Source organism: Camellia sinensis, chromosome 1, assembly GCF_055761805.1.
Source record: "Camellia sinensis isolate YWXY chromosome 1, ASM5576180v1, whole genome shotgun sequence".
NCBI classification, from domain to species: Eukaryota; Viridiplantae; Streptophyta; class Magnoliopsida; order Ericales; family Theaceae; genus Camellia; species Camellia sinensis.
The window spans coordinates 146,132,770-146,150,843 of NC_138961.1; the positions used below are offsets into that span (position 1 = coordinate 146,132,770).

The 18,074-nt window shown below is 36.6% G+C and overlaps 1 protein-coding gene across 5 annotated transcripts in view; it reads left to right on the top strand.

Annotated features, from left to right (window-relative positions):
* Positions 1-17,830, top strand: part of EMB3144 (AAA-type ATPase family protein) — a 47,491-nt gene extending 29,661 nt beyond the window's left edge. For 2 of the 5 annotated variants that reach the window (XM_028250995.2, XM_082886260.1), the window contains exons 5-18: positions 7,202-7,333; positions 8,051-8,125; positions 8,205-8,330; positions 8,431-8,540; positions 8,632-8,710; positions 8,806-8,943; positions 9,049-9,160; positions 14,512-14,675; positions 14,792-14,897; positions 15,163-15,239; positions 16,729-16,872; positions 16,956-17,135; positions 17,261-17,364; positions 17,444-17,830. In XM_028250995.2, the coding sequence (XP_028106796.2) occupies positions 7,202-7,333; positions 8,051-8,125; positions 8,205-8,330; positions 8,431-8,540; positions 8,632-8,710; positions 8,806-8,943; positions 9,049-9,160; positions 14,512-14,675; positions 14,792-14,897; positions 15,163-15,239; positions 16,729-16,872; positions 16,956-17,099 (1,407 nt within the window). In that variant the 3' untranslated portion in view covers positions 17,100-17,135; positions 17,261-17,364; positions 17,444-17,830. Of the gene's footprint in view, positions 1-7,201; positions 7,334-8,050; positions 8,126-8,204; positions 8,331-8,430; positions 8,541-8,631; positions 8,711-8,805; positions 8,944-9,048; positions 9,161-14,511; positions 14,676-14,791; positions 14,898-15,162; positions 15,240-16,728; positions 16,873-16,955; positions 17,365-17,443 lie in introns of all 5 variants that reach the window. The other 3 variants (XM_082886257.1, XM_082886264.1, XM_082886254.1) reach the window with 2 other exon arrangements.
* The last annotated feature ends 244 nt before the right edge of the window (positions 17,831-18,074 follow it).

Here is an 18,074-nt window from a genome sequence, read left to right on the forward strand (position 1 = left end):
TATTATGAAATTCTACAAAATTATCGCCTATATGTTGAGGGTTATGCACAATAAGAATGGTAAGTTTGACATGCAAAAGTTCTTCATAAAGCACAACGGACTAATTTTGATCTTGCAAAATTTCTGATTCTCTCAGTATATAAACTGAAAATAGTAAGGAGTTCATTCAGAAAAATTGATTGAAAATTACTTCAGAGTCAGATGAGATGTTTTAATGCTATTTGTTTATTTGTTCTCTTTCTCTCTTCTCTCTCTCTCTCTCTCTATATATATATATATATAATATTAAAAAGGACCAGTCTTTCATGCTATAGATCATGGCCATGCTTAAGATGTTGCATATCTATGTTTCTTTGTAGAAGCCATGAACTGTAGGCAATTAATTTCCATGGTAAGCTTTTGCCAAACTATTTCTCTTCGCATTTATGGCATGATGTTGATACCTATGAAAATACTTAGAGATCTAGCCACCCGCTTTGTTGTCCTCATCTGATAATTGTTTCTTGGTTAAATTAGTGTCTATGATGTGTAGTTGCTGTTTAGCATGGATATTTAGGGCTGCAAATGAACAAAGTTGAGCCTATTGGGCTGTCAAAGGTTGGCTAGACTGAAACATGTACCTTTAAGCTTGGCTTGAGCTTCTCCTGGTAGAGCCTGTTCTTTTGGACTCAACTTGCTAGTGTGGCAACATGCTCATAGCCTGTTTAACTTCCTTTGGCAATTTGTACCAAGCATTTCAAAAACAATTTTGCCCAGAAACTTAAAATAGTCTTGTTGTCTGTGAGTTTAAATTTTGACTATGTAACGACACAAGACAAAATATTAGTATGATGCATTAAAGTGTATTTTGAATTGCATATCATATCGTATTATGTATTGTAAGATATTTTAACATATTTAAAAATAGGTAGAAAATAAATATAGTTGTAGAAAAACCAAATATCTTGTAAGAATAGAACACTAACAATGTATAATTCTTAAAATTGTAAAATTAAGATTCGTTGAATTAAAGATATGCATGCATCATCAATTCATACGTATAACAAAAGATATAACACTTCAGTACATTATTATATGCTCCAATCTAATTTCCCCTCAATTTTTCTCATTTTTAGTAATTTTGTAATATGGTTTTCATATTGTCTCAACTCACTATTTAGATTTTAAAATTTAATATCTAATTGTGAGAATATTAGGTTAGGTTTATATACATGGTAGTGTATATTGTGTATATATATGGCAGTGTTTCCTTTTCCTATATGATAGTGTTAATATTAGGGTAGGTTTATATATATGGTAGTGTATATTAAGTATATACATGGCAGTGTTTCCTTTCCTATATGACAGTGTTTCCTTTTTAGTCTTAGGGTTGGGATTACTAAATAATCAGATGTATTCTTTGTATTATGACACAATTGAATATACAGATTCTTCAGAAACTTACATGGTATCAGAGCTTCTTTGGTTCTGATCTTTGGTTCGCTCAAGATTACCCATCATTGGATCGTCGGGTTTCAACCTATTGGTTCATCCCATCTATTCGTCGCTTCTGTTCATCGTGACTCATTGAGTTGCTTGATTCATCTAAGTTCATTAGTTCGACCCATCTAGTTGGGTCCTCGGATTCAGTTGGTTCGAGAGACCCATCTAGTTGCTTCGTCTCCTCTGTTCGTGGGCTTCTCATTCATCGTATTTGGTTACTGATTCATCTTCTCCTTTGCCTCGCGACCCATTTGCAAAAAACACTAGCTGGTTGTTCGTGATCTCCTGAGTCGCGATCTCTCTGGTTTCAAAATCGCGACATCAGGTTGTCGCTGGGCTTGTGAAGTTGAGTTGTCGTCATCTCTCAACTCGTGAGGTTTGGTCATCGTGACATCGAGCTGCCTTGTCTCTCTCTGCTTCGACTTTTGGTTCTCTGGCTCGTTCTCCTTCATTCTCTTTGCAAGTCTGCTCTTGAAGATTGGTTGTGAAGTTGGTTCATCGAGGCACTTGGTTTATCGGGTCATTGGATCTCTAGTTTGGCTGTTTTTGGTCTATTTTGAGTTTATTATACTTGAACCCCTTAAAATTTTGGTTTTTACTCTTCGACCCTTGGTTTGGGTCTTTCGGTTCTATTTTGGATTTACTCTACTTGAACAGCTTAAATTTCTGGTTATTACGATGTCTTTAGCTTCTGATGAGTGTGCTTTCTGTCATCATAAAGGCCATTGGAAGTATCACTGTCCCAAGAAGGGACGTCTGCCTGCCACGTCTTCTCAGCAGTCTCAAACCCAGTTTTGAGCTCCTCCTTTGAGTACTTTTTGTCCTTTCGTTTGTTCCATTGCATCTGCTCTGATTCTTGAGGTATCTCTTTGTCTATTTAGATTTTTGAGTCTAGTGCTTCTCATCATATGACTCCTTATCTCTCCTTACTTCAAAATTATATTCCCCCTCCCTTTCCTATTACTGTTAATGCTGCTAATGGGTTTAGTATGTTTGTTATATCTGTTGGGTCTGTCCTACCGTCTGCTATGTCTATTGTCTCTATTCCATCTGTCCTTTATGTTCCTTAGTTATTTGCCTGTTTATTATCTATCAGTCAACTTGATGTCTCCGGTTTTGATGTTATCTTTTCTTTTTCTATTTGCTCTGTGTAGGATTGGATGTCCAAGCAGCAGATTGGGACTTTGCTGTAGAGTTGGAGACTTCTATGTGGTGGAGTGCTGCATTTGCCTATGATAACTTCTCTGACTGCCTTTTCATCTTTGCAATTAAATTCTTTGTCCAGTCCTTTCTACTTGTGGCATTCTAGATTAGGGCATTTGTTTGTTGACCGTTTACGGTCTTTAGCTTAGTCAGGTATATTGGGTAAAGTTTCTCCTAGTGAACTTACTGAGTGTCGGGGGTGTAAACTTGCCAAAATGACAATCGTACCTTTTCGTAAAAGTACTTCTATATTTGATACACCGTTTTCTTTAGTTCATACTGATGTTTGGGGCACTTTTCCTGTTTTTACTAAAGGGGGTTGTGCATATTATGTTTCATTTGTTGATGATTTCACCCGTTACGCTTGGGTTTATCTTATGACTCATAAGTCTGACTTCTACCAGATATACCGTACTTTTCAGTCTATGGTTACTACGCAATTTGGGTTTACTATTAAATTGTTGCGGTCTGACTTGGGTGGGGAATACTTTAAAACTAAGTTCTGTGAATATTTGGCTAATTTAGGTACCATTAACCAAACTTCCTGTACTGATACAACTGCTCAAAATGGTCGAGCTGAGCGTAAACACCGTTATCTTCTTGAGACAGCTAGGTCTTTCCTTCTCTCTGCCTTCATTCCGGCTTCGTTTTGGGGCGAGGTAGTTTTTACTGCTGTTTTTCTTCTTAATCGTATGCCTATCCCCTTCTTTTTGGTCGGTCTCCTTATGAAGTTCTGTTTTCTCAACTTATTACTCCATCCTTTGTGTGTACGGGTTTGCTTGTTTTGTCCTTTTACCCCATAAAGATAGGACTAAATTTAGTGCCCAGTCTGTCTAATGTGTCTTTTTGGGTTACAGTCTAACTCGGAAAGGTTATCGTTGTTATGACCTTGTTTGCCATTGCCTTTATGTCTCCCGTCATGTTGCCTTTCTCGAACGTCTACCTTACTTTCAGCTTCCTCCTCTCACAACCCCAGTTTCCAAAGAAGATTTGGTTCATATCGATCAATTTCCTTCCGAGATCCCTTCTGATGAGTACATCTCTGTTGTTCCCCATGAGCTTATTCCCTCTTCTCCTTGTACTGAGTCCTTCTCTACTGATCTCAGTGAGTCTGTTCCCTCCTTTCTTTCTCCTTCTTCGCTTGCTCCTGCTCCTGCTCCTGCTCCTTCTTCTCTTCCTCCTCCTCCTCCTCCTCCTCCGATGTTAGTTTATTCTCATCGTAAGGCTCTCACTCCATCAGTTGTCTCTGCCCCTACTATTGATCCTCCTACTGCTGACGACTCTGTTCTTACTAACCATAAGTATCCCCTTCCCATTCGTAAACAGGTAGTCAAACTTTTTTATGCTAAAACATGTTTTTCTCCTTCGTACTGTACGTTTTTGTCTGCTATGTACTCTTTTCTAGAACCTCAGTCTTACAAGGAGGCCTGCCAGGATCCTCATTGGATTCAAGCTATGGAGGATGAGTTGTCTGCTTTGCAAAAAAACTAGTATTTGAGAGTTGGTTTCTTTGCTTGCTAGTAAGAATCTGGTTGGTTGCAAATGGGTCTACAAAGTTAAGACTCATCTTGATGGTTCTCTTGAGCGCTACCAGGTTTGCCTAGTTGCCAAGGGTTTTTCACAGGAGTATAGTATTGATTATGAGACCTTTGCTCCTGTTGCCAAGATGACTACTTTCCGTACTTTGATATCTGTCGCTGCTGTTCGACATTGGTCTCTTTATCAGATGGATGTTAAGAATGGTTTTCTTAATGGTCGTCTTGCTAAGGAGGTTTACATGTGTCCTCTCCCTGGCTTCATCATTCCTCTGGACAGGTTTGTTATCTTCGGCGTACTCTGTATGGTTTGAAGCAATCTCCTCATGCTTGGTGTAATCACTTTTAGACTGATGTTACTAAGCTTGGTTTTCATCCTTCTGCTCAGGACTTTGCTTTGTTTCTCCTCCACACCTCTGCTAGTTTTGTAGCCTAATTACTATATGTGGATAATATGATTATTACTGGCTCTGATTGTTCTGCTATCTCCGAGGTCAAGTAACATTTCTTCCGTACCTTCAAAATGAAGGATTTGGGCTCATTGCGGTACTTTCTTGATATTGAGGTGGCTTCTTCTCCCAAGGGCTACTTTCTGTCTCAGGCCAAGTATGCTAATGAAGTTATTCACTGCGCTAGTCTTACTGACACTAAGTTTGTTGATAACCCTATTGAACTTAATGTGAAACTTAACACTACTGATGGTGTTCCTCTGCCTAATCCTACTTTATATTAAGAGTTTGTGGGTTGCTTAGTCTATCTGACAATTACTCGCTCTGATTTTGCCTATGCTGTTCATGTGGTTAGTCAGTTCGTTTCTGCTTATTGTTTTACACATTGGGCTGCTTTGATTCAGATTCTTCGTTATCTTTGGGGTACTATATTTCAGGACTTACTGTTATCTTCTACTTCTTCCTTGGCTTTAGTAGCCTATGCTAATGCTGATTGGGTTGGTGATGTTACAGATCGTAAGTCCACTTTTGGTTTCTGAATGTTTCTTGGCAATTCCTTGATCTCTTGGAAAAGTAAGAAACAAACTATTATTACTCATTCTACTGCCGAAGTTGAGTACCGTGTTATAGCTCATGCTACTGCTAAAGTTGTCTGGCTCTTAATTGCACGAAGCGGGAGCGGGGGCGGGAGCGGGAGCGGGAGCGGGAGCGGGGGCAGGAGCGGGAAAGCGTGAGCCGATAGAAGTTTCTTAGGTTAGAGCGCCTCGGGGAGCGGTAATATATATTATATATATATATATATATATTTTTTTTTTAATACACATTAGAAGTTTTTTATAAATATTTTTATTTTAATACACATTAAATATTTTATTTATTTATTATATTTTTTAAATAATGTATTATTGTTAATTTATTTTTTTATTTTTAATTGATATATATTATAAATAAAAAATCATAATAAATAAGGAATAATAAATTATGTTAAAATAAACAAAAAAAAAAATTAGATTTTTTGTTTTATAATTTTTTTATTATATATGATTTTATTTTATAATTTTTTTATTCTATATGTTAATGTTTAGGATATTGAGAATATTAAAAATATAAAAAAATAAATAAAAGATGTAAAACGGTTTTTTTATTACTAAAAATAAAAAAAGGTAAAAAAAATAAAATAAAGAATAAAAGAGAAAGAGAGAGACAGCAACGAAGAGGGAAGAGAGAGGAGTCGAATAGAGGGGAGGAACAGGAGAGACGAACAGAGAGAGAGAGGAGACAAAGACGAAGATGAACTCAGAGAGAGGGAGATACGAAGGACGAAGGAGACGACGACGAAGAGCATCGAATAGAGGGAGAGCGAGAGTCAAAGAAGATAAACAGGTTCGACTTCGACGATGAACACAGAGAGAGAGATAGTCGAACACACAAATTGGAAGAACATACCTTTATCTAGTCTCGATTAGGGCTTCAACAGGTTTTTCCCCTTTCCCTTTCTCTTTCTCTTTCTCTGTCTTCAATGGGTTAGGGTTTCTGTCTGTTTTCTCTTTCTCTGTCTTCAATGGGTCAGGGCTTCTCTCTGTCTAGGTTTCTGAGTTGTTTTATTTCCACCAACGATCCCATCTTGGACAGGATCACGTTTCTCTCTCTACAGAAATGCGATTCTTACACGTTTCTTTCTAAGAAACGGGGAATCGCGTTTCTTACGAAGATTCGTCACCTGGTTGCACGATTCTACAACTAAGGTTTGACTTCGTTGTCTTCTCTCTGACTTCGGCGTCCCTTAGCCTTCTTCGACCTCCCTCGATTGTGATAACCATAGTGCTTTGACCTCTCTCTATTGTGATAACCGTAGTGCTATTCAAATTGCCCATAACAATGTCTTCTATGAGTGAACAAAGCACATTGAGATTGATTGTCACTTTGTCTGTCAACATCTGTAATCTGACTCTATCTCGCTTCCTTTCATCTCTTCAGCTCTGCAACTTGCTGACTTCTTTATCAAGACTCACACCATTGCTCGGTTTCTGTTTCTTCTCGGCAAACTCTACTTGTTTTCTGCTAAAACACCTTGAGTTTGAGCGGGGGTGTGAGAATATTAGGTTAGGTTTATATATATGGTAGTATATATTGTGTATATATATGGCAGTGTTTCTTTTTCCTATATGGCAATGTTAATATTAGGTTAGGTTTATATATATGCCAGTGTATATTGTGTATATATATGCTAGTGTATATTGTGTATATATATGGTAGTGTTTCTTTTTCTTATGTGGCAGTGTTTCATTTTCTTTTTAGTGTTACGATTAGGATTACTATATAATCAAATGTATTCTTTGTATTATGACACAATTGAATCTACTGATTCTTCAGAAAACTTACACTAATATCTATTCCTATTGATCATTTGAAATAGTTTGTTCAAACGGTTTCTCAAACATTATGTTGATATTAACTTTTTTCATTCTATTACTATATTTACACATTTTTAGCGCATACCCATTTCGCTTACCTAAAAGTTTGTTATTGCAGATGTTTGTTGGTGTGGCTGCATCTCGTGTGAAGGACCTTTTTGCTAGTGCCAGATCATTTGCACCTTCTATCATTTTCATTGATGAGATAGATGCTATTGGTAGCAAACGTGGTGGACCTGATATTGGTGGGGTATGATAATAGGCTTCATCTTTCATGCCATTTGCAGACTATATATATGCACAGACATATCTTCTTGAACATGCTCCACAGTAGTTATCTCTTGTTAGGATGTAACCTGTCTTGCAGTCAAAGTTTAAAACTTATTCTGCTTCATTAGTCATTTTAAAATTTAAAAAGTAGGCTTGTAATGGGTGGAAGTTTCTGAGAGGCTTGTTTTAATGGTTTGTTCTTTTTTCTGTTACTAGTTTGATTCAACATGCATTGCACCTGGTAGGAAGATGTGAAGTATTGCCACCCGTAGTCGTATTTTTATTTTGTAGTTTTTCTATTCCTGGGTGCTTCATCATGAAGTAACCTCCTTAGCTATTATATGTAGGGCTGTAATCTTTGTTTTAGGGAGGTTTTTGAGAAATTGAAATATCAGATTTTGGTATTTTGTTTTAGCATTGCTTTGCTACTTCCTAGGACTTTGTTTTATGCCCCATAGTTCGTGAGATTTGAACCTGTTTGCTGGATTTTGCAGAATCCAGTCTTAAAATCTGATTCTTTCATATTTTGGCCTTGATCCAAGTGTTATTTGGGTTCATCTTTGATTGTAGTTGTTGGAGCCTCCAACCAAACTACGTCACTCGTATTTCACATTTTTATTATTTAGTCCAATCCATATGCACTTGATAGTTCCAACTGACTGCCTAAAATCCTTATGAATGCATCTGGTTCTCATAGGGTGGTGCAGAGAGGGAACAAGGCCTGCTTCAGATACTAACCGAGATGGATGGATTCAGAGTGTCAACCTCACAGGTATTCCTATATGAATCTCCTATAGCAATAATCAAATGAATTAAAAAAAAAAAATGAGATTAACTGCTTTGCTTCTCAGGTGCTAGTTATTGGTGCAACAAATAGATTGGATATTCTTGATCCTGCCCTGTTGAGGAAAGGCCGTTTTGACAAGATTATAAGGGTTGGTTTGCCTTCGAAGGATGGTAGATTGGCCATATTACAGGTATAGTTCCCTTATTTTGCTTTCTGCAATAGTTTTCTGGTTCATGAAAATTTTGTTTTGGTATCATGATTCCCCATTGTTTGCAAACTTTGCACTATAGGTTCATGCTAGAAATAAGTTTTTTCGTTCAGAGGAGGAGAAAGAGACATTACTGCGAGAAATTGCAGAGCTTACAGAAGATTTCACTGGAGCCGAATTGCAGAATATACTGTAACCCATGTGTCCATTCTAGTCAATACATGGAGAGATCTAACATTTTCAATCCATGGAGAGATCTAATATTTTCTTATCTGAATTACAGGAATGAAGCTGGAATTTTGACTGCCAGGAAGGATTTAGACTACATAGGAAGAGAAGAACTTCTTGAGGCTTTGAAGAGGGTAGGCTAGAAATCTGAGCAAGATCAAACCTTTTCACATAAATGTGCATGACATGTACCTAATGCATTCTCATATCATTGTTATCTGAATTGCAGCAAAAGGGCACATTTGAAACAGGTCAAGAAGATAGTACAGAAATCCCAGAGGAATTAAAACTGAGATTGGCATACAGAGAAGCAGCTGTTGCTGTTCTTGCATGCTACTTTCCAGATCCCCACCGTCCTTTCATTGAGGTCCATAGATTAATACATCATCTACTATTTTTTTCTGAATCCATGCCACCAGTCTTTCTAGATCTAAAACCATGTTGATGTAAATTTTTGTTTTACCTTCTTCAGACAGATATCAATTCCATCTGTAGCCAGCCAAATATGCGTTATATGGAAACATCGGGAAGGGTTTTTAGAAGGAAAGAAGATTATATGAACTCTATAGTTGGTGCATGTGCTCGTAAGTTATGCAAAATTTTGTCTTAACAAAATGATCCTAAAATTGCTCTTGCAATCACTTTTCATTGTTTTCTATTTCCTGCTTGCCACACTTAATGATTACGTTGTAGGTTTATCCAGTCATTGGTATAACACAAGCCATGAGTTCCTGTTAGACAAGTTTTTACAGAATGTGGTTATAAATTTACTTTAAATCGCCTGTACTTCGTTTTGTAATATGTATTGAAAAAAAGAAGATACTTGTGACATAAAGCTAAACCAGATTGCGAAGTGGGCCATATAAATGAAAGATACCATACCTTATTTTTTAATATAAGTCGAGTGGATTCAATTACATGACAGCAATTTGATGTATCTTAAATTCATGATAAGATTGCCCTTCAACGTACTATGACATTTAGAAGTATTGATATACAGTACCTTATTTGCATCCAACAATATTATTATCAAGTCATCTCTGAAAAAATAAATCAAAAATTGCATCCAACAAATATTGCAAGGGCAGCCATCTGCTTTTCCTACAAACTTCAACTCATTTCACAACCAATTTCTACCATTACAAAACCTAATTACATGAAATTTATCAATATAAAGCACTTCAAAATCATATGAAACTCTTGAATTTCAAGTTCTTTCATAAAAATTCCGATTTTTTTTCTTTCAATATTATGATTTCCCACCAATTCACTCCTTCAACCTAGCCTCTTTTATTTTATTTTTTCTCATTTCAAACCTATTTTAAACATGAGTTCTACTAACCATGAGAATTGCTGCATGAAATATGGATCAAAATTTTACCTTTGAGCCAATTAAAAGTGATTTCTAAGTCAAGAATTCAAGTTTCTATCTTCCTCTTTTCTTCTACCCCTTTTTCTATTCTTTCTTCTTTCTTTTCTCTTTTCTCTTCTCTTCTTCTCTCAAGTTTTTTGCTCTAGCAGATTCTCTTTCTAAAACTCTTATTTATTTATTTATTCATTTTTATTTTGAGAGAGAGACTTGTCTCTCATAGGTGCATATATATCTAAACAAGCAAGAGGTATCCTAACACCTAAGGTGGTGTGTGTGCTTCATCTGTTCTCCCTAATCTTCCGTTAACCTAATTGATCAAGTTTAGTTCTAATTAATCAAGGTTAAGTCGCTAATCTCCATTGTCATAATCAATCCAGCTTAAGTTTAATCCAGGTTAATTTTTTTACACAATTCATGAAGTCAGCTAGTACATTAGTTCAAAGCCATTCAACACCTTGATTAGGATTTTAGAACACATTTGCACACTAAATTCAAAAGAAAGCTATCCCTTAACTCTTTAACACTTAGCAAAGAAATTCACATATTCAAAGCTCTCAAAACCATATAGTATTTCTAAGTTTCAATCTATTAACTTCATATCACAAGACTACAAATGTAATGCAAAACAGACAAGTATGAGTAAAAGTATGCTCATGTCATGCCAGAATGTCTTGGGTGTTACAGAAATTGTCCTCAAGTTGAAGGACCAACACAACACAACCGGGATAACAAGACAACCCTCCCGAAGTTGAAGTTTCCTCTTATGCACATCAATGGCAATTTTAGTTACAAATGTGAGGAAATGGCACATTGAACTTGCCTCTTGTAAGCCAGAGTGGCAACAAGATAGAGCACCACACAATGCACACGACATGCCAAAATATAGATTCCGTCCAAAGATCCATCAAGCAGTGCCAAGAACTCTTGCCTCTCCATCGATGGCAAGTTGAAATGATGTCTCAAAAAGTCAGTTTTTACCTTTAGAGGCTCCCATTAGTGGCAACAAAATAGATGGGCTTTGTTTTCAACTAAGGTTGAGAATGTCTTTGAAGTTCCAAAAGTTTTCGAAGAGACCAAAGAGCAACAAAACAAAGCCAACTAATGGTCAAGTTCACAATGTTTCTCTATATTCTCTTTTGTAGCAACAAAAATAGAGGAAGAGTCATTGGTTGTCACTTTTGTTGCCTTTTTCTGCTTCATGGGCAGCAAGGTGTATTGGTGGTCATCCTTGACAATGGTGTACGTATTTCTCTTGCCATCATGTATAGTTTGTCTATCATATTGCCATGGTTGACCAAGTAAAATATGACAAACATCCATAGGCACGATATCATTACACACATCATCAAAGTACTCACTAATAGAGAAGCTTACCAAACACCTCTTTGATACCTTGATTTTCACTACCTTCATTAAGCCAGGAGTGTTTGTATTATCTTCCGCTATGAGCTTCAACTTGTCAATCACCTCTTGAGAAACCACATTTTCACAACTCCCTCCATCAATGATCATGTTGCAAACTTTTCCGCCCACATTGCAGGTCGTATAGAAAACATTATTTCTCAACCAATCATACTCATTTCTTGGCTTTGGCACAAAGATTCTTCCTCATCATAAGAGCTAGGCCTTCCTTTTCAACTAAATCTCCTCCAATTTTTTTAATTATGGGTTGATCAAAGATAGTCGTATGATCCTCACAATCTTGCCTTATTGATCCTTCCCTAAAAAGTGTCTTTTGGAAATCCAAAGACTTGTGACCCGGTTCTCTGCACTTGAAGCAATTAAAGCTTCCACCTTGAGGCAGATTCCCCATTGGTACGGAGAACTTGAGGCAGAACAACCGTATCCACCTGCTCGATATCCACACTGGAAGACTAGCCTTGGCAAAGCTGGGAGTAGAAGGGCCCGGCCTAAATTCCCCTTGGATGCCACCTTGGAAATCACCTTGATAGTATGTCTGATAAGCACTATGATTATGTTGCTTCTCAACAGGAGGATTTTCCTCGACATCATAACCCAAATTTTGAGCAAAACCCCTCCACGGCCACCCCGTCATCCTCAACCTCTATTAGCCATTAAACAAGTCAACAAAGTGCAACAGTGTAATGTTGTCTCCACTTCTGAACTAACCAGAGAATTATGACTTCACTAAGGAAAATTACTGCACTCCTGAACTGAGATCGTCCAGAAGTGTAGGTAACAGTTGAAGCACAAGAGTAAATCAAGATCAACAAATTGTGACACCAATACACAGAATGAAACCAGCTCCCAATGTCATACACAAGAAATCAAAATTGCAAGGCAGGAATTGAATTGGAATCCTCAGAACCAGATCAAATCAAGTTGCAAAGTTGAATCTTGCCGAAGTCATCTCCGAAGTCAATATCAAATCACAATGTAAAGATCAAATTGCTAGTCAAAAGTTCGAATTCAATAGAAGTCTCACAATGTATTTCTAATTGCGATACAACTTGAGGAAGGTTTTTAGATATTGAAAAAAAAAAAAAAATGGTTGCAACAACTCTAAGACAAGATTGAAGCTATACGACTTTGAAACAGGTCTTGAAGTCCAAGACAAAGTCAGATTGCAGATCGCAATCAGGTCAAGGTCACAAGAAGTTGATTTTGCAGATCACCTACTCAACTATCAGGTCAAAGAATATTGAAGTTGTATCTGAGGGAGAAGTCGATTTTTAGATCTGAGTCAACAATTGCACATCAAGCGAAGTCACATTCCTTAATTGCAAGCATTGCTAGGGTTTGAGTTGCTGTGTAGAGGCAGAATCAGGGTTGATTTTGACTTATATCTTTGAATTCATAATTGATTCTAACAAGCTAGGGTTTGCCAGTCTGATGATAGAACTAAACCAATCAGGGCTCACATCCAGTAACAGATTTTGTTCTAATCTCCGATTGATAAATCCAAAGTTCCTAATAATTAAGTACAGAACCTAAGCTCCGACACACGCGCGCGCACACAAATAGAAATTGATGGAATCTAGAGAGAGAGAGAGAGAGAAGCTCTAAGACAATCTCAGGAAAATATCTATTACAAATGATTCAAAAGTTTGACACCACATGACCTATTTATGGACAGCCATTCATGTACTAGAGAACTCACGCTCATACAAAGTACTCACATACTAACTAAATTTGATGTAAATTTTTTTTTTTGTTTATATATATAATTTTTGGTAGGTAGTCATTAGAATAGTAGTTGTAACATGATGGGGTTGGAATTGGGCGGTCAAAGGGCAGATGCATATATTTGGCTCATATATCAGATGCATGCTTGATGCATGTGAGTCATCAAAACTTAGTGTGAGGTGTACAATCTACACATCTATTTACATAAATCACAAATAGTTTGGAAGCAAATTCAATGTAAACCAGGCATCATTAAATTAATGTCAAAAAATTCAATCTTATCAAACTCAAATATATATGATTCTAAATATATGCAAGTGTTAGAATATATGATAATTTATTTTATTGTTATTAATGGTTATTAGTGAGGGTATTTTTATCATTCTAATATAAATAGCAGCTGAGGTACAGGTTATTTTATATAACCGTAATGCCTATTCCTATAATTCTCTCTTCTTTGTGTCTCACCTTCTATATCTCTAATCCTAATTTCATAGCTTTCTACACTTTAACTTGTTATCAGAGCAATCCGATTCTGCTGTAGAAGGTCTAGTATGGCTCTAGATATCATCTATTCTAAGGTTCCACCCAAATATTTTTACAAAATTTAAAAAAAAAAAATAAAATTAATAATAACGATATTAATAGAAAATAAAGGTCAAAGGCTTGTCAAGTTGTGGGAGATCCTTTGTGCAATCATGTTTTTTTTTTTTAAATTTTTATTTATTTATTTTTTAAATGATATTAAAAAGAAGGTTTAATAAAGTTAAATGAATACTAGAAACACAAAAAGAAAAAGATCTAAATGCTTAATTGGGCAAAGGATTCATAAGAAATGCTAGATTCTAGTTGCAGGGATGGAGGAAACAAAAGTACAAGTGATAATATTTGTAGATATATATATATATATAATAACAAAGAAATGACTTAACTATATTCATTTTCTCAGCTATCTATCTCTCCGCCTCTCCTTTCTACTTTTTCATATTTTCTTTCTAATTTAAGTTTTTTCAACTCTTATATATTTTCTTTCAACAAAAAAGGTAAATAGAAGTAATACTTGTTAGATATTTGTAATAAGCGAAATAACTCAATTGTGTTGAATTTTTCATGGAGTTCATGTATTTTTTGGTGAAAACATTAGAATTTCGGTTTTTCACTGTTGTTTTGTCTCAGTTTCATAGAAAACAGATATGTTTCATCCATTTCAGTGGAAATGAGACAAAATTTTGTTCCTTGTCTGGTGTTTACTTGGTTGAGCTTTCAGACATTTGCTTGAAAGCCATTTTTTATGGTTATATTGTTCTCTTAGTCAGCCCTGGAGAACAGTTTTGGCTGAATACATAATATACTAATATTGTTCCTTTCATGTTTTGGTAATTGCTCCATTGAGTCACTGATAGCTTCAATTTGTAGCTAGAGTAATTGAGGAGGAGATGTTTGGCATTGATAATTTGTGTTGGATCTCTTCAAAGGCTACATTAGAAGCTTCGAGACTTGCAGAATTTTTAATTTTGCAGACAGGGATGACAGCATTTGGGAAGGCTTATTATAGAAATCGTGGAGATCTAGTGCCAAATGTGAGTTTGTGGGGATGGGATCTAAGTACCTTAAATCATAATTATTGAGATCCTGCTTCTTACGTAGATCAGTTTTCAACCAAGATTGCATGAACAATCTTAAGCATCTTTTGCAGCTTGCAGCCAAACTTGAAGCTCTCAGAGATGAGTACATGCGCTTTGCAGTGGAGAAGTGTTCAGCTGTACTGAGGGAATATCATTCTGCTGTAGAGACCATCACAGGTTAGTTTAGCTTCCTTTTTTTAAAACTCATTTAGTAATCACTTTCATGAGATTCTCCATTTGAACTATGCAAGCTTACTACTAATCTTGAAATATATGGAGCTTGTGATTGGAACAATGATCTAAGCTTTTGCATTATGAAAGGACTTGTTACTTTAACCGCTTCCAAACTCATTGGGTGCATGCTCTTTTTCCTTTGTTGAGTTTTTCCTTTTTTATTATTATTATTTTTAAACATTTTGTTGCATGTTTTCATTTTGTCCAGACATTCTACTTGAGAATGGAGAGATCAAAGCTGAAGAAATATGGGACATCTACACAAGGGCTCCTCGAATACCTCAGGTAGATTTTTAATTTGTTAACATTTTGATTTTCAAAAAGTGCTGCTTGGCCAAATGGTAAGGCTTGCCGTTAAAATGGGGTGGTTAAGGTTCCTTCAAAGCATTAAAGCATCCGCATCTTTTTGAATGTTAGTTTTACAATTTCTGAGAGGAAGACTAACTCAGGTTCTTAGAACATTGAAATCATAATTTAAAGTGCATTCCAGTGCATCCTATCTTTGGCACCCCGATTATATGTACGTACGATTTTCCCACAAACTTGTTCATCTTTTGGTGATTATGTATTCGATAATACTATGTACTCTTAAAATTAACCATTTTAGCTATGATTCATATTACACTAATTTTGAATCTACATTACACACCCTTTTAGGATAAAATTTTGGATGGACTTTTTTTCTTTTTTTTTTACATAAAGGACCCAAATTTCAAGACTCCGTCTTGGGTCCAAAAAATCTCAGGGCCAGCCCTATGTGTATTGGTTGGTTTTGGTCGGCTTCGGTATACAATATTTCAACCCCACCACTGAGCCAAAACCTAATTATATTTTAAGATGGAAATTGATCAAACCGTTTTATTTGCAAAAACCAACCAAAACTGTAATTTTCAGTTGGTTTTAGTAGGGTCATTCGGTCTGATCAGGTTTTCTTACACTCTTAATTGGAGGCTAGAACTCAAGGTTTGTTCAGGCACTCGCCGAGCTCTCCGTCAGGGATGAGACAAGCTTGAACTAGTCTTAGAGAGATCAAGGCCTGATATACCGAAGGTTGTATCATACCTAACTCTGAGTTGTCCAGGCATGCCCAGAAAGGAATATATCATCCTATCCTCTAACCACATCTGATACACTCACTTGAGGTCAACAATAGAAGTTGTCGAGTTGCCTCTGTTTTCTTCCATTTTACCTTGCCAAGGGGGTCACACCATGTGTGCTCAGCTAATATGGCTCGCCACACCCTATATAGAGGGGTCTTCAATGCAATCACAACCATCATCATCTACCTTGCAATCGAGCTCTCTGGTGCTCCATTGACATCCTCTATCTTTACTAAGGCTATCCTTGGCTCTCTTCTCTCCTATTTCTGGTGATCTCCAGCCGTACTAGTGTCTGCCATCTTCTCAGATGGCACTCCTAAACCAGCTCACTTCTCATCATCCACAAGGGGAGAAAAATGAGGATCTACCTAGTTTAGAGTTTCCAGATGGTGAAATAATATTGGGTCTGTTCGGCATGCATATATTTTATTCAAAGTAAAAAAAACTACACCCAGTTTAGTCCTCATTTGATGGGGTTCTGGGAGGGGTGGATTGGGTGCAAATCTAACATTTGGCATAATTTGCATGAAGTGGCTGCTGTTAGGTTTGAACTCACCACCTCAAGGTTAGTAGGCCGAATTGCCAGTCCCCTGTTATATTTGATTCAAAGTATGTGATCTTTTTCTTTCTTTTTTTTCTTCCTTTTTTTGTTGCTTTTGGTGCTCGCTATTCAGCCTGCTGTAAGTCCAGTTGATGAATATGGAGCCTTAATATATGCTGGACGATGGGGAATCCATGGCATTTCACTTCCGGGAAGGGTGACTTTTGCACCTGGAAATGTGGGATTTTCAACTTTTGGTGCTCCTCGTCCGATGGAGGTAATGGAAAAGGACACCTTAAGTCTGCTATATTTTGTTTACACATGACAACTGATAGTGGTATTTGTCATTTTCTTCCACAGACCCAAATTATCAGTGATGAAACTTGGAAGCTAATAGATGGAATTTGGGATAAAAGGGTTCGGGAAATTAGAGCTGAAGCCTCTATGGAGATCGCAGAAGAGAAGGAGAAACCACAGCTTTTGTTGGCCAGTCATTTCCTATGACTATGAATGTGATGTTCATCATATGTTTTCTAGTTGGTGGGTGTGCAGATCCTTATCATTTGTGTTACTACGTTAAAAATTAAACAGTGTGTGGTGGGTTTGTCCACCTATGATGGTGAAAGACTCGAGCAGGCCTTGATTGACAGTTTTTGTTGTTAAAGGGTGGAATGAAGGTGCTACTCTTCCACAAGACCTGGAGGTACGAAAGGAAAAAATAATAAAAAAAATCCCCACCATCACACCAAGCAAATTGGCTGTCTACATGGTATTGATACGAATTTTTATTTTTATTTTTAATTTTTGGAATGCTTTCTCGAGCCCTAACTAGTTTAATTTTTTTGCAGGATATTTCTTTGGGTTTGCATCATTAGCTATACAAGGAGCTGTAGGACAACATTGTTGCGGTAAAATGAAGATTAGAATTTCTTATGCATCTTTAAGCTGTAGCTTGAAATATATGTTTAGATGTCGCTCCAAACATGTTTGAATTTCCTACCATGGGGGTGTCATTTTTGAGTTGTGAAGCAAGTTTTCCAGAAATTGTTTTAATAATATTTCAGATGTGTCTTGGAATGGAACTCTTAGCTTAGCCGAGGAGGCTCAGAATTGTTCTACTCTGAAGAGCTGTTTGTATCATGTGGGGGATATTTCACAGGCAGTTGCAGCTCTCTTACACTATTGTAAATCTATTATGATCAATAATGTAATTATTTTTAAATCCAAAGTAAAAATTAGAGATTGAATTCTCTCTTCACCATGACACAGCTGCTGCTGCTGCTAAGTAGTAGTGGTATGAGTGAGTATATACCACCTGTTGTTGCTGCTCAGATTTATATTAGTTAGGGTTGTGGTGTGTGTCACTAAAGCCCAACTTGGGTTTTTGGAAAGGGGAAAAGCATTGAAGAGTCTGTGTCAAATAATTGTCACAGCCCCATCCACCCCAAAGTAAGATAGGATGGTGATTGGCCATTAGCC